General features: G+C 51.4%; 1 protein-coding gene across 1 annotated transcript in view; it reads left to right on the forward strand.

Moving 5' to 3' along the window:
• Window positions 1-24,306, forward strand: part of ksr2 (kinase suppressor of ras 2) — a 592,582-nt gene that overhangs the window by 122,710 nt on the left and 445,566 nt on the right. The window contains 1 exon segment of the mRNA XM_038791136.1: window positions 6,890-7,030. Within this exon segment, the coding sequence (XP_038647064.1) occupies window positions 6,890-7,030 (141 nt within the window).

Raw genomic sequence — 24,306 nt, forward strand, 5'->3', positions numbered from 1 at the left:
TCAGCGAACATTTCTTTCAACTTTTATCTTTGTCCTCATGAGAGTCGGTTGCTCTTTTTCAGCTGCCGAATATTTTGTGAAATATCCAGCACCAATGTGGATGAAAATGCGAGTGCTGAGGTTGGAGCCCTGTCTCCTGGAGGTAGTGGGGGAAGACCAGACAGAGTTTGTGAGGGCCAGAAAACTGCCATCCAACGTGAGGCGGTTACTTAGTGTAGTTCTTACACCGGCGGTGGGACCAGAACTGGAGATTATTGTGTCTCTGGATTCTGAAAAGGTGTTTGATAGGGTTGAATGGAGCTACTTGTTCTTGGTTCTGGAGAAATTTGGGATTGGTTGTGGGTTTGTATTGTGGGTCCGACTGTGATATGGAAAGCCAGCGGCTAGTGTTTGGACGAACACCATGAATTTGGGGTCATTCAGGCTGCATAGTGAGACAGGGCAGGGATGTTGTTCGCGTTGGCGATCAAACTATTGACGATTGCTATAAGGGCCTCGGAGAAGAGGAGGGAAATTGTCAGGGGTGGAGTAGAGCACAGGGTGTCCCTATACGCAGACAACCTTTTACTATATGTCAGGAATCCAGGGCCAGTTATGGGGGAGAAAATGGGGATATTGATGAGGTTCGGTTCCTTTTCAGGATATAAACTAAATGTTGGCAAAAGTGAATATTTTGTGGTTAGCTCTCTGAGGGGATGCATTGGGTTGGGGGGATTGCCATTCCAACTGGTAGGGACCAGCTTTCACTGTCTGGGGATTCAGTTGGCCCGGGATTGGATGCAAACCAAATTTTACAACCTTGGCGAGCAGGGTTAGAGCAGACTTGCAGAGGGGAGACAGCCTTCCATTTACTGGCAGCCAAGTTCAATCTATTAAGATGAACATTTTGCCTCGATTTGTATTCTTAATTCACTGGGCTGGTTTAGCACAGGGCCAAATCGCTGGCTTTGAAAGCAGACCAAGGCAGGCCAGCAGCACGGTTCAATTCCTGTAGCAGCCTCCCCGAATAGGCGCCGGGATGTGGCGACTAGGAGCTTTTCACAGTAACTTCATTTGAAGCCTACTTGTGACAATAAGCAATTTTCATTTCATGCCTCCCAGTTTTTCTGCCAAAGTTTTTTTTGGGAGATGGAGCAGCTCAGAACTGACTTTGTATGGGCGGGAGGAACACCTCGAACTCGGAGAGAGGTCGGAGTTGGTGCTGCCAAATTTATTGGACTATGTTAGTGACAAATGAGGAGAAGGTGTTGGGGTGGTTTGGGGATCAGGAATATGTTGGGTACAGATGGAGTCAGGGTCATGTAGAGGGATGGGTCTGGAGGCCTTGGTGTCAGCACTGATGCTCGATCAATCACTCCAGAAGTGAGATTGGATGACAATTGAAGGCTTTATTGGACTAGATGTTTCCCCCAGCAGCGCAGGTACAGAATGCTGCTTCTAGGGAGACACAGGCTCTTATACTCCGCCTTACTGGGCGGAACCAGCAGGCAGGCTTCACCAATGATATTGCTGTCTCAGGTACCGTAATACCCCTAATACCGACTACTGTACACCCCCTGTTAAAAAAAGAGTCCGGCGGGGGTTGTGGTCTCGCGTTATACAGTGGTAGCGGTTGAGGTTACGGTGGTACCCGGTATACATTAGTACAGTGTTTTGCCTCGTTACATGTCGCAACTATTTACAGTATTTGTTTACATTCAACATGAAGCAATTAGTCGATCGGGGGCCCTGGTCAGCCTCTGCGATCGTCACAGTTTCGGCGGTGATGCAGGCGCCGGCTCGGGCATCCGTGGCTCCGGGGTCTTGGCTTTGGCTTCTTCGGCAGTGTTATTGAAAATATGGAAAGATGTGTCATTTGAACCATGGAAGTCTGGCAATATCTGGTCTAAGAGAAACATCAGAGGCTACAGGGAAAGATCCCACAAAGGGTTATTAGCAGCTGCAAACAGCAGGATTATAAAATGCAGATTCTTTCTCCCAAACAGACTTAGCAAACACACAGGATGTTTGTATGAAGTTAAAAACAATGACTCACACCTTCATTGAAAGTAACTATCTTAGTAAGCATCTGGAAAAGCATGGATGAAGGTTTCAGTTGAATTAGGTGATGAATGTTTAAAACAGGCAGGTCTTTCAAGTTATAACCAAGTGAATTTTTATGGGGAATGTGTGGAAAGGGGGATATGGGGGGGAGAGGGATGAGGGAGATACGGGGGAAGTGGGAAAGGGGGGCAAGCAGTGGGGGGTCTCACTTGGTGGTGCGCCCCCAACCTCTGCATCTGCAACTTCCCGGTCTTCGGGACCTGCTGCAAGTTCCAGGGCCCCCTCCTCATGGATGGTGAGTGGTCGCAGTTCAGGTGGACCCCCACCGGTCCTCTTACGCTCCCAGTTGTTGTGAGTTTGCTTCTCCTCTGGGGGGGCGGGAGGGTGGCAGGGATAAACGGCAACGGTGTTCGTCAGACATATACATGCGGACCAGCGGTTGTGTGTATGTTGGCAGAGGTTCACAACCCATCCTGCCAATGCAGCCTGCATGGGTGCGTGCAGCTATGGCGGTTGCACCTAGGGCTGTGCCGCCCATCGGAGGTGGGGGGGGGGGGGGAGGTGGGTACTCACCCTGGCTGCTCTGACAAGGTCATTGATCTTCTTGTGACACTGGACACCTGTCCTTGCTGTCACGGCCACGGCGCTGACGGCCTCTGCCACTTCCCTCCCGCAACAGGCGCCGGCTGAGGCGTGGTGCAACCCTGCGGCCGTGTTCGGGCTACAGGGCCTCCCTCCTCTGCTCCACTGCGTTCAGGAGCACCTCGATGACCTGCTCCTGGAACCTCGGCGCTGTGCAGCGGGCGGCCATTTTGACGGGTCTCCAGGGATGGGGGGCATCTTTTGTGCTGCGACGCGTGGGGGGCGTCTTTTGTGCTGCGACGCGTGCGCGGGGGGGGGGTGTGCGTCCTTTGTGCTGCGACGCTGTGCGGCATCACTGACGGCAGAGAAAGACACTGCTATTTAACAGCACTTCATTTTTGTTGCCTTGGTGAGGAATGCCCCACCGAGGCTGCACAATGCGCTTGCGGATTGGGCCGCCAATCTTTCAACACCCTCAGCCACCCCACCTCGGCCTCTGGACCTCCAACCTATCTTTCACTGGATCCTCGAATCCCCCCCTACACCCCACCTCTTAACCCCCGGGCCCAACCTCTGGTATGGACAACCTCGTACCTGTGGACCTTAGCACTGCCAGCCTGGCACCCTGGCAGTGCCCCTTCCAGCCTGGCAGTGCCAGGGTGCCAAGCTGGTCATTCCAAGGTGCCCAGGTGTCAACAGGATTGCCAGGGTACCACCCTGCCCACATGCCACCCAACAGAAGTCTCTAATGGCCTGGGAGACCCCACCAGGTGCTCTTTCGTCTTGTTCATGTTTGTGGGGCACCCAGTGAGGGCGAAATCCAAATCACGACATCTCATAAAACATTTTGAGTGTTGTGAATCCTACGAGAGGCGTCTCGCGAAATTCAGCAGCCTCGTCATTCCACCAGGATGGGTGTGACGAGGCCATTAAAGCGCACTCATTGTTTCAGGTTTTCCAATTGGAATCCAGCAATCGATTGAAAATTATATGAAAGTATATCTATAAGAATTTTATATGTATTGCACTGGTTGACAATGTAACAGAAAAATATAGGCTGAACAGAGGATGCATTGCCTTTGGGATTATTACAGAAGGTGTAACAGTGTCAGAATTATAGTCATAACTTCAGATCTCAGGCTGCTGTTATACCAGTGGGAAATGCTTGGGCATGAAACTAAATGCAGAATAAATTCATTCTGCTGTGAAGCCAGGTTGAAAATATGTTTAAGCCCCTGCAACAGATTCTTCTTGTTGATAATTTCAATGATTCCCACTGGAACGTTTGTGTATTTGAGACATAGATTAGGACAGGATGGGGCTTAGGTCTGATTGCTCTACACTGTGTTATGTTCCCGGGAGAGGGCGTGATTCTTCATCGGCTGCGGCAAAATCGGGAAATGCAATTGGGCGGAGAATCGGTTTGGATGCCGAAATTGCGGTGGCCGCCAAATTGATGGCAAATCACAATTCCCCGTCGCCTCAACAGTGGTGTCAGTGTATTCCGGAACGCACGTATGGTAAACACCGTTTGCATATCATTAGCAGGCCTGACCCGGTATTCACCTGGGCCTCTGCGATTCTCCGCTCCCAATGGGCCAAATTCTCGACGGTGCAGTTCACTTGTGCTTTTAAAAATCATAAAACGGGTGTCATGGCTGATGAGGGAGAGAGCAGATAGGACATAGAGAGGTGGTGGATTTGGAAGGTGCTGTTGAAGGAGTTTTGGTGAGTTGCTGCAGTGCATTTGGCAGATGGTACACACTGCTGCGATTGTGTTGGTAGTGGAGGGAGTGCATTTTTAAGGCTGTGGAACTGGTGTCATTACAGCTTTCACCTGGATGCTGTTGAGCTTCTTGAGTGTTGTTGGAGCTGCACTTATCCAGGCAAGTGTAGAGTCTTCCATCACACTTCTGACTGGTGCCTTTTAGATGGTAGACTGACTTTGTGGAATCAGGAGACGAGTTACTCTCCGCAGGGTTCTCAGCCTCTGATCTATTTTTGTCCTCACAGTACTTGTACAGCTGGTGCAGTTAAGTTTCTAGTCAATGGTAATGTGCAGGATATTGATAGTGGGAGATTCAGCGATGGTATTGCCATTGATATCAAGGAGGGATGGTTGGATTCTCTCTTGTTGGAGATGGTCATTGACTGTTTTGTGGCCGGCTGCTACTTGCCACTTATTGGCCCAAGGATCTTGCTTCAATATCTTCCAATGATCATAGGCAAGACTTATAAGCCTGTATTTCCACTCCTGGCTCTGCAAACCCAACCTGGAAAAAGCATGCCAGGAGTTGGATTTTTATTCCAGGGTGGAGAGGTTCTCTGGGAGTGGGCTTGCCCCTCCCGGAGTGCGTACGGAGGCTGCTGGGTGTGGAAACAGACTGGGTAAAATGCCTGCTTCTGTGTTTCTACACAAATCAACCCTCCAGCCCTCACCACCCACACACCTCACCCTTCTCCTTCCTTCCCCATGTCTCATCCATGCCAACCTATGCCACTCCATGGTGCTCCAGCTATCCCATGGATCATTATAGATTCCATGCCAGCCCATGCTCCTCTAGCCACCCTCATGGCCATTTATAGCCCCTATGCCAATTAGTATCAACTCATGCTAACTCATGCCCTCCACCCATCAAACTATGCCCTTACATCATCAATGTTCCAACTCAGCCAGTACTGTGAGAATGGAAGGTTGTGAAATTAGTCACACAGCATGAATCCAGTAAAGATGTCCATCAGGATTATGTCAACAGACAGAGTTACATAATAAACAATGTTTTTTGAAAATGCTGTTTTAAGGGTAAGACTTTTAAATGCCTTGACATCTTGACAGGTGCCTTTGACAGTACATTTTGACACTTTTGACTGTTCAAATTAGCTGGACAGTTAATGAGTTTATGCACTTTTTACATGCATTCACGCCTAATTTTAGCATTCCCAGAGGACACATTAGGCAGGATTCTCCGCCCTGCCACACCAGTTTTCTGGTGCGGCATGCCCCCGCCGGCAGCAAGATTCTCCATCCCGCCAGCCGGCCAATGGGGTTTCCCATTGTGGGCAGCCCCACGCCATTGGGAAATCCCCGGGTATGGGTGTGCTGCCGACGCAACGGAGAATCCCGTCGATGGAGAATCCAGCCCATTGCCTCTCACAATGGGCACCAGACCTTCACAAAAGGTGTTCTGGGACCATATCCATAATAGCAGCTGTCTCCATGAAATGCGCAGACACAAATCCCAGACTGGGCCCATTCCTGCCCTCGCAAAAATGATAGTTTTGGGACGCGATTCTCCGCTCCCCACGCTGGACGCTGGGTGGGAGAATCGCGGGAGGGCCCCCTGACAAATTTCACGCCCCCCTGGCGCCCCCCGCAATTCTCCCCACCCCCCCACACGAAAGAATCGCAGCTCGCCATTTTTCACGGCGAACGGCGATTCTCCGACCCGGATGGGTCGAGCGGCCTGCCGTTTGCGGCCGTTTCACGACGGCGGCAAACACACCTGGTCGCTGCCATCGTGAAACGGGAGTGAGAAGCCCGTTTGGGGCTTGTAGGTGGCCTAGCAAGGAAAGAGCACCACGACTGTGCTCGGGAGGGGACAGGCCCGTGATCGGTGCCCACCGATCGTCGGCCGGTGTCCAAATCGGGCGCACTATTTCCCCTCCGCCGCCCCGCAAGATCAAGCCGCCACGTCTTGCGGGGTGGCTGAGGGGAAAGACAGCCACCGTGCATGCGCGGGTTCGCGCTATCAGCGTCATGACGTCAGCCGCGCATGCGCGGGTTGGAGCCGGCCAACCTGCACATGCGCGGCTGATGTCATTAGGTGTGCCGGCCACGTCATTCTTGGCGCGACGACCCTGCGGCCGAGAGTTGCGGAGCGCCGCTCCTAGCCCTGCCGGGAGGGGAGAATAGGGGGCGAGGAGCGGCCTCCGATGCCGTCGTGAAACTCAGCCGAGTTCACGACGGCCCTCCCGATTTTTCCCGGGAGCGGAGAATTCCGCCCATGATGTCTGGGTGTGGGACTTCCAGGTTTTGACCTCTACCATCATTTTCACAATGACGGAGAGGCGTTCCGCTAATGTGAAAATCCCGGCCATATAAGGGAGAAAGTTTTAAAGCTGTGAGAAACGCGATAATTTTGTTTCAATCAGTACGATTAAAGATAAATCCCAAACTGCTGTCTTTGGGTTTGATAAGGATTTGTGTACAATCTTCCTTCACAGGCGTAAACTGCTTTCTAACAGTTCTTTTTCTCTTTTTTAGGGCAAACTTGTGAAGTACTTCAGCCGCCAACTTTCCTGTAAACGCAAAGTTTCTCTGCAGGAGCGGAGCGCTGAGTTGGAGGGGTTTCCGCATCTTGTGCATTGGTTCCGGATTGTAAATATCCGCAAGGAAGTGATGGAGGTAAACCTGGTATAGAGTGTTAAAACCATCTCTTCCGAGTAAGCCATAACACTGTTGCAATGCCGCACTATTTGCGATAGTCAAGGATTGAATGTAGTACAAACTGGATTTAATAACATGTGTTCCTTTATGTCACCTCGATTGAATTTGGAGAGATTTCTCTGCATTTCTATCAGTCCACATTTTCTTTTTAATGTAATTTGATAAGTGACTCTCCACCAATTTTGCAGATCTGAAGCGCAACGTTAAGGTGCAGATCATGCGAACTAAAAATGTCGCCGCAAGAATGCACCCTCACCCCCACACATACACACATTGGAAACAATTCTCAGGACAGCATCACTGTCGGCCTTATTTATTATCATAAAGTCGAATAATCTGCCATCAATCGTTGCTTTGTCTAATAAATGTAGACTGGCCACTTAGATAAGGGAGAGGTGTGCCCAGTGCAAGTAGAACCGTAGCTCAGTTTGGAGAAATCAGTTGACGAATTTGTTGGTACAAGGATGGAAAACAATTACTGCCAATTGTTGACTGTAATATTTAAATTTTGACAAATGTTCTGTGCTTGTAAACAATTCTCAGTTTACCATTGCCGTATATTCTCCTTGTCACCCCATATTCTTCTGATTGTATTGATTCATGTCTGGTATTACTTCATAAGTGGTGAGTACTTTGGGGCCTTGCTCATATCCAACATGAAACAAAAATGTCACAATATATTCAACTACATGGGAATCACAACCTAGTAGACTGCCAAATTTAACTGCTACACCATTGGAAGCCACACCTTCAGCTACCTGATCCTAAGCTCTGCATTTCCCTCCTTCAGGCTCTCTGCCTCTCTATTTCTCTCTCACTCTTGAAGACACTCTTGTTGTTACTACTTCATGGTGGCTCTGAATTTCAGAATTCTCCCCCCCTCCCCCCCTCCCCCCGCGTATTTGGCTCCCCCCCCCACCTGCAATTGGCTGAAAGGTCAACCATGTAACATGGGACTGGAGTCCTATGTAGACAATGTGAGGCAGTGGTGATATCTTCCACCTTATAGGACATTAGTGCTCCAGCTTACAGCAAGTCACTCATTTTTAAAATAAATAATCTTTATTGTCACAAGTAGGCTTACATTAACGCTGCAATGAAGTTACTGTGAAAAGCCCCGAGTCACCACATTCCGGCGTCTGTTCAGGTACACGGTGGGAGAATTCAGAATGTCCAAATTATCTAACAGCACGTCTTTCAGGACTTGTGGGAGGAAACCGGAGCACCCGGAGGAAATCCACGCAGACACAGGGAGAACATGCAGACTCCATACAGACAGTGACCCAAACCTGGAATCAAACCTGGGACCCTGGCGCTGTGAAATAACAATGCTAACGACTGTGCTACCATGCACAGCCACAGGAAAGGTCACTTAAGGCACCAATATAAAAGTATGTCAAGTTTACCCAGTAGTAGAGTTAGTAATACATCGCAAGTGCACTATATGGATAAGTCCAGTACTAAATGTTAACTAATTGTTCAACATGAAAGCAAGCAAAGTAGTCCCTAGCACGGTGATGCTCACCCAGCAATATTGAACCAGAAATATTAGCAACCTTCGGCCAGAATCATAGCCTCCACACAATTGCTTATGACCAGAATAAGAACAGAACATGCTGGAACACCCAACAGGTCTGGCAGCATCTGAAGAGACAGAAGCAGAGTTAATATTTCAGGGGATGACTTTTCATCAACTGCAAAAGCTCAGTAACAGGTTTTAACCATATAGGTAAAGTGGGAAGTGGGGCAGAAGGAGTGAAAGGGGAGCATCTGTGATAGGTTGGAAGACAGGAGAGATTAAATGACAAAATGGATGACAGAGCATGACAAAAGGGAAAGGTAATAGGACAAATAACAGAGATAAAGATATGTTTAGAAGAGGTAGAGATGGGAAAAGCAGAATCATTATCAATAGCTGAGGTCCAAAGCAAAAAACCACACAAAGAAAAGTTGCAGTCAGATGATCTGAAATTGGTGAGTTTGATGTGGAATCTGGAAGGCTGTAAAGTATCTAATAGAAAGATGAAATGCTGTTCCCCAAACTTGAGCTACATTGGAACAACGCAGGTGGCTAAAGACAGAGACATCAGAGTGCATCAAGGTGAAGAATTAAAGTTGCAGGCAACCAGAAGGTTTGTGTGGTGCTTTTGGACTGATTGGAGGAGTTCTCAAGGTGATCACCCAGTCTGCAGTTGGTCTCACCAAGGTAGAGGAGCATGCATCATGAGCAACAAAAACAGTATTTTTGATTGAAAGGAATACAAACAAATTGTGGTTTTAGCTGTTTTGGGTTTGGACACTGGGAAGGAAGGAGATAAAATGGTAGGTGTTGCATGGCTGACAGTGACCAGCTCTTTCCAACTGAGGGCCCAACTGTCTTTGAGGTTGGATCTTGGGCAGTGCAACAGCAATGTCAGAGACCTGTTGGCATGGGGGGAATCCCGAACGTGAGTTCCCCTGACAAGGTCGCTAGTTTTACCGTGTCCTCCAGGTCCTGGGCTCCTTTTTCAAGGAGACGCTGCCGCACATAATTTGATCGGACCCCCGCAACGTACACGTCTCGGACGGCGAGTTCCATGTGCTGAGTGGCTGTCATGGCCTGGTAATTACAATCGGGTGCTAGGGCTTTGAGGTTGCGCAGATTGTCATCTAGCTACTCCCCAGGGCGCTGGCGGCGAGTTGTGAAGATGTGTCGCATGTAGACTTCGTTCACGGGCCGCACGTACAGGCGTTCGAGTATCGCGAGGGCCTCAGTATAAGAGTTAGCTTAATCAAGTTGCGTAGAAATACGATGGCTCACCCATGCGTGGAGAAGACTTAGTTTCTGTTCATCTGTAATGGAGGAAGTCGTCGACACAGCCAGGTAGGCCTTGAAGCACCGAAGCCAATGCAAAAAAATTTCCTTTGCCTCTGCAGCCTGTGGATCGAGTTCCAGTCGGTCAGGTTTGAGGGCTGATTCCACAGTAGTTCTTTAAGCCGATTAAATTGATGCGACCATCAATTCACTCTGAGACACAAGTTGGAGTAAACTGTGGCTTTAATCGGCTTACAACTGAGCCTGCCTACGACTGCATGATACTGAGAACGGTCTCGCAGGACCGCAGCACTTATACTCCCTAAAGGGGGCGGAGCCCTGTACATGCTCCTCATCTCCCGCTGTGGGCAGAGCCGCACAGTGGCTCACTGATGGGGCCCACAGGGACAACAGTAAGGTACAGTGTGAATTACCAGTTACACATTCACCACAGTTCTGACTTCACAGAGGAGGACACAAAAAGCATACCAGAAACTTTGATAAACACAAATTTAATGAGAGGGAGGAATTGAAGAAAATCATTATTAGTAGGGAAATGGTGTGGGTGAAATTGGTAGGATTGAAGGGCAATAAATCCCCAGGGCCTGATAATCTACATCCCAGAGTACTTAAGGAAGTGGCCCTAGAAATAGTGGATGCATTAGTGGTCATCTTCCAAGATTCTATAGATTATGAACAATTCCTACAGTTTGGAGGGGAGCTAATGTAACTCCTCTATTTGAAAAGGGGGAGAGAGAAAATAGGTCTGACATCAGCAATGGGGAAAATGCTAGAGTCAATTATAAACAATTTAATAGCAGAGTACTTGGAAAACAATGGCTTCATTGGACAGAGTCAGTATGGATTTACGAAAGGGAAATCATGCCTGCCAAATCTACTGGAATTCTTTGAGGATGTAACTAGCAGAGTTGATGAAGGGGAGCCAGTGAATGTGGTTTATTTGTACTTTCAGAAAGTTTTTGACAACGTCCCACATAAGAGATGTGCATAGATCATAGAATCATAGAATTTACAGTGCAGAAGGAGACAATTCGACCTAGCAAGCCTGCACCGGCCCTTGGAAAGAACACCCTACTCAAGCTCACACCTCCACCCTAACCCAGTAACCCTACCTAACCTTTTTTTTGGACACTAAGGGCAATTTAGCATGGCCAGTCCACCTAACCTGCACATCTTTGGACTGTGGGAGGAAACCGGAGCACCCGGAGGAAACCAAAGCAGACACAGGAGAATGTGCAGACTCCGCACAGGCAGTGACCCAAGCTGGGAATCGAACCTGGGACCCTGGTTGTGAAGCATCAGTGTTAGCCACTCTGCTATTGTGCTGCCCCTATACATTTGCATGTAAAATTAAAGCACATGGGATTGGGGGTAGTGTATTGAGATGGCTAGAGAACTGGTTGGCAGTCAGGAAACAAAGAGTAGGAACACACAATTCATTTTCCAAGTGGCAGGCAGTGACTAGTGGGGTACTGCAGGGATTAATGCTAGGGCCCCAGTTATTAACAATATATATATTAAATATTTAGATGAGGGAACTAAATGTCGTATCTCTAAGTTTGCAGATGACGCAAAGCTAGGTGGGAGGTTGAACGAAGAGGAGGATGCACAGGTGCTTCAGTGCGATTCGAACAAACTGAATGAGTGAGCAAATACATGTGGATAAATGTGAGGTTGTACACTTTCGTATCAAAAACAGGAAAGTAGATTATTATCTGAATGGCTATAAATTGAGAGAGGGGAATGTGCAACGAGATTTGGGTGTCCTTGTACACCAGTCACTGAAAGTAAGCATGCAGGTACAGCACGCAGTAAGGAAGGCAAATGGTATGTTGACTTTCATAGAATAGGACTCAAATACAGGAGCAGCAATGTCTTGCTGCAATTATACAGGGCCTTGGTGATGCCACACCTGGAGTATTGTGTGCAGTTTTGGTTTCCTTATCTGAGGAAGGATGGTCTTGTAAAAGAGGGAGTGCAGCGAACGTTTACTGGACTGATTCCAGAGATAGCGGAACTAATGTCTGAGGAGAGATTGAGTTTGTTAGTTTTGTATACGCTGGAGTTTAGAGGATTGAGGTGGGGAGGGGGGGGGGGGGAATCTCTTAAAAACCTATAAACATTGGACTTCCGGTGACGGGATGTGCTAAGTATTGCACATCAGGTGGCTCTCCTCCTGCAAAACCAAAAATAGGCTCTTTTACCCAAACAGCCCACTAAAACAGTGAAAGAATTATCCCCTCACCCTAACTAACAATAGCACAAGCAAAGATGCCGAGCAATAGTAATTCCAGAAGCCGTAAGGAAACCAGGAGGAACAAACAGCCAAGACGGCAGATGCACGAGGTGATGCAGTGCTGGCCACACCAGAACGAGAAGGACCAGCAAACCACACGCACGGCTCCCGCTCACCAGAAAACGGATGGAGGAAGTTCTTCTCCATGGAACTAAGAAAACACAGGGAAGAGATAACGACCAATATTCAGTCAGCTCTGGTTAAGGGGGTGGTCGCGTAAGCCCTGGCAACCATGCAGGTAGAGAGGCAACTGGAGGCCCTGGGGAACACCATCAAAGAATTAGAAAAAGCCTCCACAGACCAGAGTGTGGTAATCCACCGTGTAAATATATGTGTGTCTGTATTAGGGTATGTACAGCAGTACCTGTATTACAGGTTTGTCGGTAGCCCCTGCCGGCTAGCTCCGCCCACAGGGAGCAGTATAAATATTCATGCGTTCTTCTGAGCTGCCATTCTACCAGCTGCAGTAGAAGGATAAACATCTCATGGTAATAAAGCCTCTCTTGTACTGATTCGAGTCTTTATGTGCAATTGATAGCGTATCAATTTATTACCGTGAGATTTTCCGCATCATGGACATAAGAATTAAACCCGATCGCTTGCAGCTGGATCCGCAATCGTCAAACGTCAGAAAAGACTTTAATCACTGGCTGGCTTGCTTCGAGGCCTACATCACCTCTGCGGACCCCGCACCGTCGGAGGCTCAGAAAATTCAACTCCTCTACTCAAGGTTGAGCTCCAGCGTGTTCCCGCTGATACAGGACGCGGCAAACTACGCACGCTCCATGGAACTTCTCAAAGAGAATTACATCCGGTCGATGAACACTCTGTTTGTGAGGCATGTACTCGCCACTCGCGTCCAACTGCCGGGTGAGTCGATTGAGGACTTCTGGTGGGCCCTTATCCCTCTAGTACGGGACTGCGAGTGCCAGGCCGTCGCGGCCACGGAACATTCCATTCTCCTCATGCGGGATGCATTTGTGACGGGGGTTGCATCGGACCCCATCCGGCAACGACTGCTGGAAGGGGCCGCGCTCGATCTAGCGGCGACAAAGACTTTAGCGCTCTCCATGACGGTCGCCTCCTGTAACGTGCAGTCCTACCCCGCCTGCCGCGTGGCCCACCCATCCTACCCCTCATGGACCCCGCAACCGACCCCCCCCCCGACTGGGGCCGTTTCCGCGCAATATGCCTGCGCTGCCCGCCACACCGCGCACTCTGGGGGTCCCCGCTGCTACTTCTGCGGCCAACAGAAGCAACCCCGCCAGCGTTGCCAGTCCCGCGCCGCGACCTGTAAATCCTGTGGCAAGAAAGGCCACTTGGCAGCGATGCGTCAGGCCCGCGCAGTTGCCGCTATCGCACCCGACCGCTCCCCCTTTCCTCAGCCAATCGTGCAATGGGCGTCCTCTGCTCCCTGGGCCACGTGCGACCAGTGGGCGCCGCCCTCTTCTCCCCCTAGGTCCACGTGCGGCCCATGGGCACCTCCATCTTGCGCCGCCCCGCAATGTGCGCACCATGGGCGCCGCCATCTTCCCCCCCCAGGTCCACGTGCGGCCAGTGGGTGCCGCCATCATGCCCCGCCCCCACAACATGCGCTCCATGGGCGCCGCCATATTCTCCCCCACAGGTACTTCCCCCATTTTGTCCTCCACTCGGGACTGGCCCACGGGACCCAGGTCGCTGCCACTCCTCGTTGGACTCCTCGGACGATCACCCGCTACTTGCATCCATGACGCTCGACCAATCCCGTCCTCACAACCTGGCTACCGCTTCAACGACGGTGCTCATCAACGGCCACGCAACCTACTGCCTACTTGACTCCGGGAGCACCAGTAGCGTCATCCGTCCGGACACGGTAAGGCGCTGCTCCCTCGCGGTCCATCCCGCCAACCAGCGGATCTCCCTGGCCTCTGGATCCCACTCTGTCCCGTCAGGGGCTTCTGTCTGGTCAGACTCACCGTACAGGGCATTGAATTCAACCGTTCCCGCCTGTACGTTCTCCCCAACCTCTGTGCGACACTTTTACTGGGCCTGGACTTCCAATGTAACCTCCAGAGCCTCACCCTCAAATTCGGCGGACCCCTACCCCCACTCACCGTTTGCGCCCTCACGACCCTCAAGGTTGACCCTCCCTCCCTCTTTGCCAATCTGACTGCAGATTGCAAGCCCGTCGCTACCAGGAGCAGACGGTACAGCACCCAGGACAAGACCTTCATCAGGTCCGAAGTCCAGCGGCTGCTTCAGGAGGGTATAATCGAGGCCAGCAACAGCCCCTGGAGAGCCCAAGTGGTGGTGGTTAAAACTGGGGAGAAACACAGGATGGTTGTGGACAACAGCCAGACCATCAATCGGTACACGCAGCTCGACGCGTACTCCCTCCCTCGTATATCTGATATGGTCAATCAGATTGCACAGTACCGGGTCTTCTCAACGATTGACCTGAAATCCACCTACCACCAGCTCCCCATCCGTAAATCGGACCGTCCCTACACTGCCTTCGAGGCGGACGGTCGCCTCTTATCAATTTCTTAGGGATCCCGTCGGCGTCACTAATGGGGTCTCGGTATTTCAAAGAGAAATGGACCGAATGGTTGACCGGTACGGATTGCGGGCCACTTTCCGTACTTAGACAATGTCACCATCTGCGGCAATGACCAGCAGGACCATGATGCCAACCTTGCCAAATTTCTCCGCACCGCATCTCTCCTCAACCTCACTTATAACAAGGAGAAGTGCGTATTCAGCACAGACCGCTTAGCCATCCTCGGATACGTAGTCCAAAACGGACTCCTGGGGCCTGATTCCGACCGCATGCACCCCCTCATGGAGCTCCCCCTCCCCCACTGCCCCAAGGCTCTCAAATGATGCCTGGGGTTCTTTTCTCACTACGCCCAGTGGGTGCCACAATACGCGGACAAGGCCCGCCCATTGATCCAGTCCACGCAATTTCCCCTCACAGCCGAGGCACAACAGGCCTTCGCCCATATTCGCTCAGACATAGCCAAGGCCGGGATGCATGCAGTAGACGAGACACTGCCCTTCCAAGTAGAGAGCGACGCTTCAGATGTCGCACTTGCCGCCACTCTAAACCAGGCAGGCAGACCCGTGGCATTATTTTCCCACATCCTCCATGCCTCCGAAATTCGACATTCTTCTGTTAAAAAAGAGGCCCAGGCAATCGTTGAGGCGGTGCGGCACTGGAGGCATTACCTGGCCGGCAGGAGATTCACTCTCCTCACTGACCAACGGTTGGTAGCCTTCATGTTTAACAACACGCAACGGGGCAAGATCAAAACCGATAAAATCTTGCGGTGGAGAATCGAACTCTCCACCTATAATTACGAGATCTTGTATCGCCCCGGCAAGCTCAACGAGCCCCCAGACGCCCTCTCCCGAGGTACATATGCCAGCACACAAGTGAACCAGCTCGTGCCCCGCACGATAGCCTTTGCCATCCGGGGGTCACTCGGTTGTACCACCTAGTCAAAGCCCGCAATCTGCCCTATTCCGTCGAGGAAGTACGGACAGTCACCAGAGACTGCCAGGTCTGTGCCGAGTGCAAGCCGCACTTCTACCGGCCAGACCGCGCGCGCCTGGTGAAAGCGTCCCGCCCCTTTGAACGCCTCAGCGTGGATTTCAAAGGGCCCCTCCCCTCCACCAACCGCAACACCTATATGCTTAGTGTGGTTGATGAATTCTCTAGGTTCCCCTTCGCCATCCCATGCCCGGATATGATGTCTGCCACCATCATCAAGGCCCTCGATTCCATATTCGCTCTGTTCGGTTTCCCCGACTACATCCACAGTGACAGGGGATCCTCATTCATGAGCGATGAGCTGCGTCAGTTCCTGCTCAGCAGGGGTATCGCCCCCAGCAGGATGACCAGCTACACCCCCGGGGAAACGGGCAGGTAGAGAGGGAGAACGGGACGGTTTGGAGGGCCGTCCAGCTGGCCCTACGGTCCAGGAACCTCCCAGCCGCTCGCTGGCAGCAGGTCCTCCCCGATGCACTCTACTCTATTCGGTCACTGCTGTGCACCGCTACTAACAACACACCCCATGAACATGTTTTTACCTTCTCTAGGAAATCTACATCCGGGGTGTCGCTCCCGACTTGGCTCGCAGCTCCAGGGCCGGTCCTACTGCGTAGGCATGTCAGACTCCACAAGGCGGACCCTCTGGTGGACAGGGTACGCCTTCTCCACGCAAACCCCAGTATGCCTACGTGGAGTTCCCCGACGGTCGCCAGGACACAGTCTCGCTCAGGGACCTGGCTCCCTCGGGTGCCGATCCCACTCCCACACACCTCCACACCCACGCGCCACCCTCCCCTCCCCCAGCGCTCCCAGCATCAGCCCCACCAGGTCCATCCCTCGTTCCCCTGCCCACACTAGAGGACATGGAAGATTTCGGCACGCTCCCGGAATCGTCCAGCCACTGGCCAGCACCAACACCGCTAGCACCGATGCCGTCGACACCGACACCGCCTGTACAGACGTCGCCACCACTGCTGCGTCGCTCTCAACGAACCGTCAGACCACCGGTCAGACTCAACCTCTGACGGGCACCGGGTTGCAAGATGGATACTTAATTTTTTTCCCCTCCCCTCTGTAAATAATTCACGGATTATGTATATAGTTCCACGTCACCCCTGCCGGACTCATTTTTAACAGGGAGTGAATATGGTAATCCACCACTGTGTGCCTGTATTAGGGGATGTACAGCAGTACCTGTATTACCGGTTTGTCGGTAGCCCCTGCCGGCTAGCTCCGCCCACAGGAGCTATTCATGAGTTCTCCTGAGCTGCCATTCTACCAGCTCAAGCCGAAGGATAGACATCTCACAGTAATAAAGCCTCTCTTGTACCGTTTCGAGTCTTTATGTGCAATTGATAGCGTATCACAGAGTAACCAGGGCGTCGCCCTGGAGATGGAAATAGCGAGATTGGTCATGATGCAGTGAAGTCTGAAGGGGAAAATAGGAGGACCAGGATAACCGGTCACGGTGCCAAAACCTAAGAAACCTCCAGGGCAGGGAGTTTTTTTTCATGGCCCCTGTGGAAGTGGACTATTTTATCCAGGAAAAGGGGCTGGGAAAGCAGCAGCAAAGACAGCGGTGAGAAGAGCAGCCAAAGGGACTGTAAACAACCTGAGAGATACTTTGCGCGGGATCGTACTGCCTCGCTCTGAATGCGGAAACTAAAGCGTAGGAAGGAAAGAGTGAGAGCAGTGGAGCACAGGAGAGGGTGAGGAGGAGGGAAAGACATAGCCGACCCCAGGAGGGGCGCTACCACACTAGCAGGAATGCTAGCACCAGGAGGTATGAGCGAGAAGGGGATCAAGGTGCATCTCCTGCAAGAGAGAGCACCTAGGAACAAGGAGGATACACAATACCAATGGGGAGACAGCTAAGGGGGTAAACAGGGGTGGGGAGTGAGGAGGGGGAACAATAGCTGGAGGGGGGTGGGAATAAGGGGGTGCAAAGATTGTAAGGGAAACAGGGAAAAGGATCGTAAAGGGTCCAACAGGCCACACATAGCAAATTGGAACACAAAGGCACGGCAAGTAGCCACTTTGGAGGGTCCTCAAAGGGAAACCCCGAAGGGCAGGGGCTCACCCACATGATGTACACATAGTTGGCGGCCATGTTGGGTGACCCCTAGACAAAGGGAAACCCCAAAAACGCAGGGGCCCGGCCTAATGGTGAGAACGGTGACCATGGCCACTTTGGATGGCTCTCTATCAAAGGGAAACCCCGGAGTACAGGGGCACATTCACAAGGTAAGTATGAGTGATCTCAAAGGTGGGGGGGAACAGAAACCTTCCCCATCAGAATAGTAACCTGGAATGCCAAGGGACTCAATGGCCCGGCAAAAAGCTCCAGAGTCTTCTCCACCTGAAAAGTAGGAAAGCGGTCATTGTCTTTCTGTCATGATATGCAGGCACACACATATACACATAATGATATACAATCAAGCAGCTAATGGACACAGAGAACAGGGCATGACCAATAATGGAGTATCTTTCTGATCTAATTTGCAGCCAGTGTTAGACCTGTGTACCTAACATGATACCAGGAGACTAATAATTTAAGGTGGCTTACCTCAGTCCGTTCCGTGACGACCAGCAAATATATCCCGGCACCATGGAGAAGATTCAGGCTCCTCACCAGCTCAGGACCTCCGGCAATCCCAGTGCCAACTGGCGGATATTCAAGCAAAAGTTTCTGCTGTACATCGAAGCCTCAGACCTCGAGGGTGCGTCTGATACAAGAAAGATTGCGTTTCTCCTCTCAACAGCGGGTGATCAAGCCATCAGCTCGTCAACTCGTTTAACTTCACCGAAGGCCAGGCCAAGACAAAGTTTCAGACCACTCTGGACAAGTTCGATAGTCACTGTGAAATGGACACCAATGAAATCTTCGAGCGCTACATATACAAATAACGTCTTCAAGGTAAAGATGAATCTTTCAATGCCTTCTTAACTAGCCTCCGCCTGCCAACTTTGGTGATATCGCTGACTCCATGATCAGAGACCAAATTGTGTTTGGAGTTTATTCTGATCCTCTGAGAAAGCAGCTCTTAAAAGTCAAGCATATGACCCTGCCAGTCACGATTGAAACATGTACAGTGCATGAGCACGCAAAAAATCGGTATTGCCAATACAAATCGGCTGAAAATGAGAAACTTGCCTCCCACGAGGCAGTGAGTGTGCAGGCCATCTCTCGGATCCAACGCCTCAGCATTGAAGACAGCAGCCATCTTACGTGCTTTTTCCTGAGCCCCACGCATGCGCGATGCGAACGGGATAACGAAGCGGCCAGCAAGCACACTGCGCAGGTGCAGACGTCTGCGACGGCACTGCGCATGTGCGACGACGTACACCGCGTCACGACGCCGACGTCATGACGTGCCTGAACTGTGGCAACGCCCACTTAAAGGGGCACTGCCCTGCAAGAGGCAGGCAATGTTTAAACTGCGGGAAGCCTGGATACTATGCAGCCTTGGGCAGGTCTGCACCACCAGTCAGAGGCTAGCGCTCCCAATTCCGACGATGGCGCGTCCAGAATGTGCAACGATTATTACAGGATTCTGATCTGGCAGTACAACTGATCCAGAGGACGAGTGCCTGGAGTCCACCTACCGAGTGGGCATCATTACCACACGTGAACATGCCACATCTAACTCCTCTCGCATTCAGTCCATCCTCGCTGTGGATTCAGAGGACGAATGGCGTGTGGTGATGCAGGTCAACCACTGTTCTATGCAGTTCACGCTGGACACAGGTGCTTTGCCAACCTCCTCTCACAGGCAGACTTCAAATGCATCAAGAAGCCCTCCAAGGTCCTTCCAGCAGCCTTCCAGCTCCTGGACTATAACGGTAATGCCATCGTGGCACTGGGGTCCTGCCATCTACTCGTCTCCAACCGGAGTACCCATGCAAGGCTAAGGTTTGAAATTGTCAAGCCACGCGCTTGCCGGCAAAAAGCTAAACCTGGTGCAGTGGGTTTATTCAACGACATCTACCAACGTGGATCTTCAAGCTGGCATTGACGACAACCTCGCTCAGTATCCAGATGTGTTTGACGGGATGGGCACTTTGCCATATCGGTATAAGATCCTACTGCGACCTGATGCCAAGCCAGTGGTCCATGCACCACACCGTGTGCCGGCTCTGCTGAAGGAGCGGTTGCAGCAGCAGGAGATAATTTCCAGGGTAACCAAACTAACTGAGTCAGCTCGATGGTGGTGGTTATAAAACCTCTGGAGACCTGCGCATTGATCCCAAGGATCTCAACCAGAATATAATGTGTGAACACTACCCCACCCTGAAGTGGGAGGAACTCACCAGTTAGATGGCACATGCACTGTTTTTCATGGTTAGGTGCGTCACATAGATTCTGTCAAATCCAGCTGGATGAGTCCAGCAGAAGGCTCTGCACCTTCAACACACCGTTTGGCAGGTACTGCTATAACCGTATGCCATTCGGCATTGGAGATATTTCAACGCATCATGGAGCAGATGATGGAGGGCACCAAAGGAGTTCGTGTGTACGTGGACAATGTCATCATATGGTCCACGACTCCTGAGGAGCATGTTTCCTGTCTCCAGCAGGTATTCCACCGTGTCCACACCAATGGCCTGAAGCTGAACGGGGCCAAATGTTGCTTTGGCATGACGACACTCAAATTTCTAGGAGAACAGATCTCTCAGCAGGGTGTGTGTCCTGACACAGACAAGGTCAAGGCCATCGCAGCCATGAAGGTCCCGGAAGACAAGAAGGCGGTATTGCGCTTCCTGGGCATGGCCAATTTTCTGGGCAAGTTCATCCCAAACATGGCCTTACACACTACGGTCCTATGAAACCTAGTGAAGAAGTCCCCTGCCTTCGAGTGGAAGGTGGCCCATCAGGCAGAGTGGTTGGAGCTGAAAGCCAAGCTCAGCACTGCACCCGTATTGGCATTTTCCGACCCAGACAGGGAAACAAAAATCTCGACTTTATTGACATGACGCCTCAGTTCCAGGACATCCTCCTCAAACTCAGAAGCTACGACTTTGACCTGGTATACACGTCTGGCAAGGAGCTCATCATTGCCGATACACTGTCCCGCACCATCACCGTGCCTAGTGAACCACCGAACGTCATCCGACAAATTGAGTAACAGGTTGAGTCACAAGTGCAGCTGTGTGCTAGCACCCTCTCGGCATCTGATGAGAAGGTGATTCGTATCCGTGAGGGGACAGCCAATGACCCCCTCTTGCAGCGTGTAAAGCAACACCTAGCCAATGGCTGGCAAAAAGGGCAATGCCTTCAATTTTTCAATGTAAAGGACTACCTGATGGTGGTTGATGGTATCCTCCTCAAACTGGACCGGATTGTAATTCCACACAGTCTCCAGAGCTTGGTGCTCCGTCAAATCCATGAGTGGAACCTGGGTGTGGAAAAGTGCAGACACAGAGCCAGGCAGGCTGTCTATTTTGCCCGGGATCAGCCAGGACATTATGAACATGGTCCTTAACTGTGTGACCTGTCAACGCTTCCAGCCAGCGCAGAGTAAGGAGACACATCAGCAGCATGAAATCGAAACCTCTCCGTGGTCCAAGGTTAGCATCGACCTCTTTCATGCAAATGGTTGTGATTATGTGTTAATCATTAATTACTTTTCTAATTAACCTGAAGTCGTGAATCTCTCAGACCTCACATCTCGGACCGTCATCATGGCCTGTAAGGAGACGTTCTCCAGGCATGGTATCCCACTCACTGTCATGCGTGACAATGGCCCGTGCTTCAGCAGCCATGAATGGTCTCGGTTTGCCCTGTCGTATCAGTTCAAACATGTCACTTCCAGCCCACACTATCCATCCGCAGTAAAACGGAAAAGTTGAGAAAGGGGTGCACATAGTGAAGCAGCTCATCTGCAAGGCCGCGGATTCTGCGGCTGCCATTCACCTTGCGCCGCTTGTGTACAAGGCGACCCCACTGTCCACTGGCATGTCACCGGCTCAACTCCTGTTGAACAGGGACCTGCGAACGCCACTTCCAGCCATACATGTGCCCAACCTGGATCACGTCCCGGTCCTGCAGAAGGTGCAGCAACTCCAAGACCGGCAAAAACAGGGCTATGATGCTCATGCCACCGATTTGCCAGTGTTATCCCCGTCAGACACTGTTCGGGTCAAGATCCCTGATGGAGGCTGGTCAGCTCCAGCTGTCGTTGTTCGACAGGCTGCCCCCCGCTCGTATGTTGTGCGTCTGGCTGATGGTTCTGTGGTGCGACGAAACAGACAGGCACTGCGCAAAGTTGCCTGCCGGCAACCACATTCTTCTCCGTTTCCTGCTGTTGTTTTGCCACCTCCTGATACCTCAACTCACAAGGCCACCAGTCAGGCTTCAATCCTGCCCATCAAGGCACTGATAGCCAAAAGTGACATAGATCCAACAGATTGTGGGCCCGACAGACCCATTTCGCTTCTTAACATAGATGTGAAAATACTGGCCAAAATCCTAGTCAGGTGACTGGAGAAATACGGGGGGCATTCTCCCAAATGGAGCCCAAGTGTTCGCGGCATCGTGAATGGCATTGCATTTCACTACGGCGCGAACCGGGCCCGGGTACGACCGATTCTGTCCCCCACAGGAGGCCAGCACGGCACTGGAGTGGTTCACGCTGATCCAGCCTCCCTGCGCGCCAACCCACACATGCGCAGTTGGGCCGCACCAACCTGCGCATGCGCGGGGGACTTCTTCCGCATGCCGGCCCCAACTCAACATGGCGTCGGTGTTCAGGGGCCGGCCGCGCAGGAAAGTAGGCCCCGCAAATGGCGCTGATTCTCCGCACGCTGGCGTCTGGGCACGGTTGCAGCGATTCTCCGGTCTGGCGCGGGTCTCGGAGAATCGCCCCCTACGTATCAGAAGAGATGGCAGACGGGCTTTGTTAAGGGTAGACAGCTGATATCGAACATCAGGCTCCTGCTGAAAGTGACAATGAGAGAACACCAGAGGTGAGCATCTCCCTGGATGCAGAAAAGGCCTTCGACAGAGTGGAATAAGAGTACCTCAGGAGCTACTAAAGCGATTCGGGCTTGGAACGGGTTTCGCTGCCTGGGTGAAACTCCTGTACAGCGCTCCCATGGTGAGCATATGGATGAATACCACCAGCTCTAAGTATTTCCAGCTGCACAGAGGTACAAGGCAAGGATGCCTGCTGTCTCCACTGCTGTTCGCCCTAGCGATCGAACCATTAGCAATCGCGCTCAGAGCGGTAAAAAATTGGAAGGGGATTCGAAGAGGAGACAGAGAGCACAGAGTCTTACTCTATGCAGGTGACCTGCTCCTCTGCTTCACAGACCCATAAAGCTGCATGGAGGGAATAATGGCGCTCTTGAAAGAGTTTGGAACCTTCTCGGGCTACAAACTCAACCTGAGCAAAGTAAAATCTTCCTCGTGAACCCGCAAGGGGGAGAGGCAGAGCTGGAGGGACTGCCATTTAAACAGGCTCAAAACAAATACCACTACCTCGGGATCCAAATCGCCCCATGACTGGACATGGATCCACAAGTGAAACCTGACCAGCCTCGTGGAGGAAGTTGAAAAGGACCTGCAGATTTGGACACACTTTGGCGGGGAGGGTACAGGCGATCAAGATGAACGTACTGCCCAGGTTTGTCTTCTCGTTCAGATCCATTCCGATCTACATCCTGTGGGAGGAAACCGAAGCACCCGGAGGAAACCCACGCAGATACAGGGAGAACATGCAGACTCCGCACAGTGACCCAAGCCGGGAATGGAACCTGGAACCCTGGAGCTGTAAAGCAACTGTGCTAACCATTAATGCTAATGTTCTTTACTGGCATGCAAAAGTGTTCAAGCTTTTTCAGCAATATTTCAGGATATTTCTTCTCTCACTCTGTCTGAAAAACAAAGGACTCAGACCCAGTAAATTTAATTGGATGCCTGTACCTTCTTTGATTTGTCTGATACGCCGGTACCGCCACTCATTTTCAAATTTTGTCCAGTTATCTGCAATGTTTTCATCAAATACAAGTGATGAGATGTGGCAAAGTCCCTGAGTCATTCTGCCAAGTCCTGACACCAATAACTGGCGGCCAGGAATGAACAACAGTGGATGTTTTTTTTAAAAATAATTTTATTGGAATTTTTTGAAAAATATATATCAACAAAACAATAATAACAATAATAATAAACACCCCCCGGCACCCGTAACAACGCATATAACAAACCCCCCCCCCCCAACCCCAATAAACAACTGAATAAATTAACAATAAGCAAATTAACTTAAACACTATCCCCCTAAACTCCCCCCTTTCCCCCCCTTCCCCCTTTTCCCCCCTCTACCCTTTTCCCCCTCCCCCTTCCTCCCCCCCTTCCCCCCTTTCCCCCCTCCCTCCCCCTTTCCCCCCTCCCTCCCCTCCCTCCCCCTTCCCTCCCCCCTTTCCACCCCTCCCCCTCTTCTCTCCCCCTCTCCCCCCTCTTCTCTCCCCCTCCCCCCTCTCTCCCCTCCCCCCTCTCTCTCTCCCCACTCCTCTCTCTCTCCCCCCTCTCTCTCCCCATCTCCCCCCTCTATCTCTCCCCACTCTCTCTCTCCCCCTCATCTCCCCCTCTC

The sequence above is a fragment of the Scyliorhinus canicula genome, chromosome 1 (assembly GCF_902713615.1).
Source record: "Scyliorhinus canicula chromosome 1, sScyCan1.1, whole genome shotgun sequence".
In the NCBI taxonomy this organism is placed as follows: domain Eukaryota; kingdom Metazoa; phylum Chordata; class Chondrichthyes; order Carcharhiniformes; family Scyliorhinidae; genus Scyliorhinus; species Scyliorhinus canicula.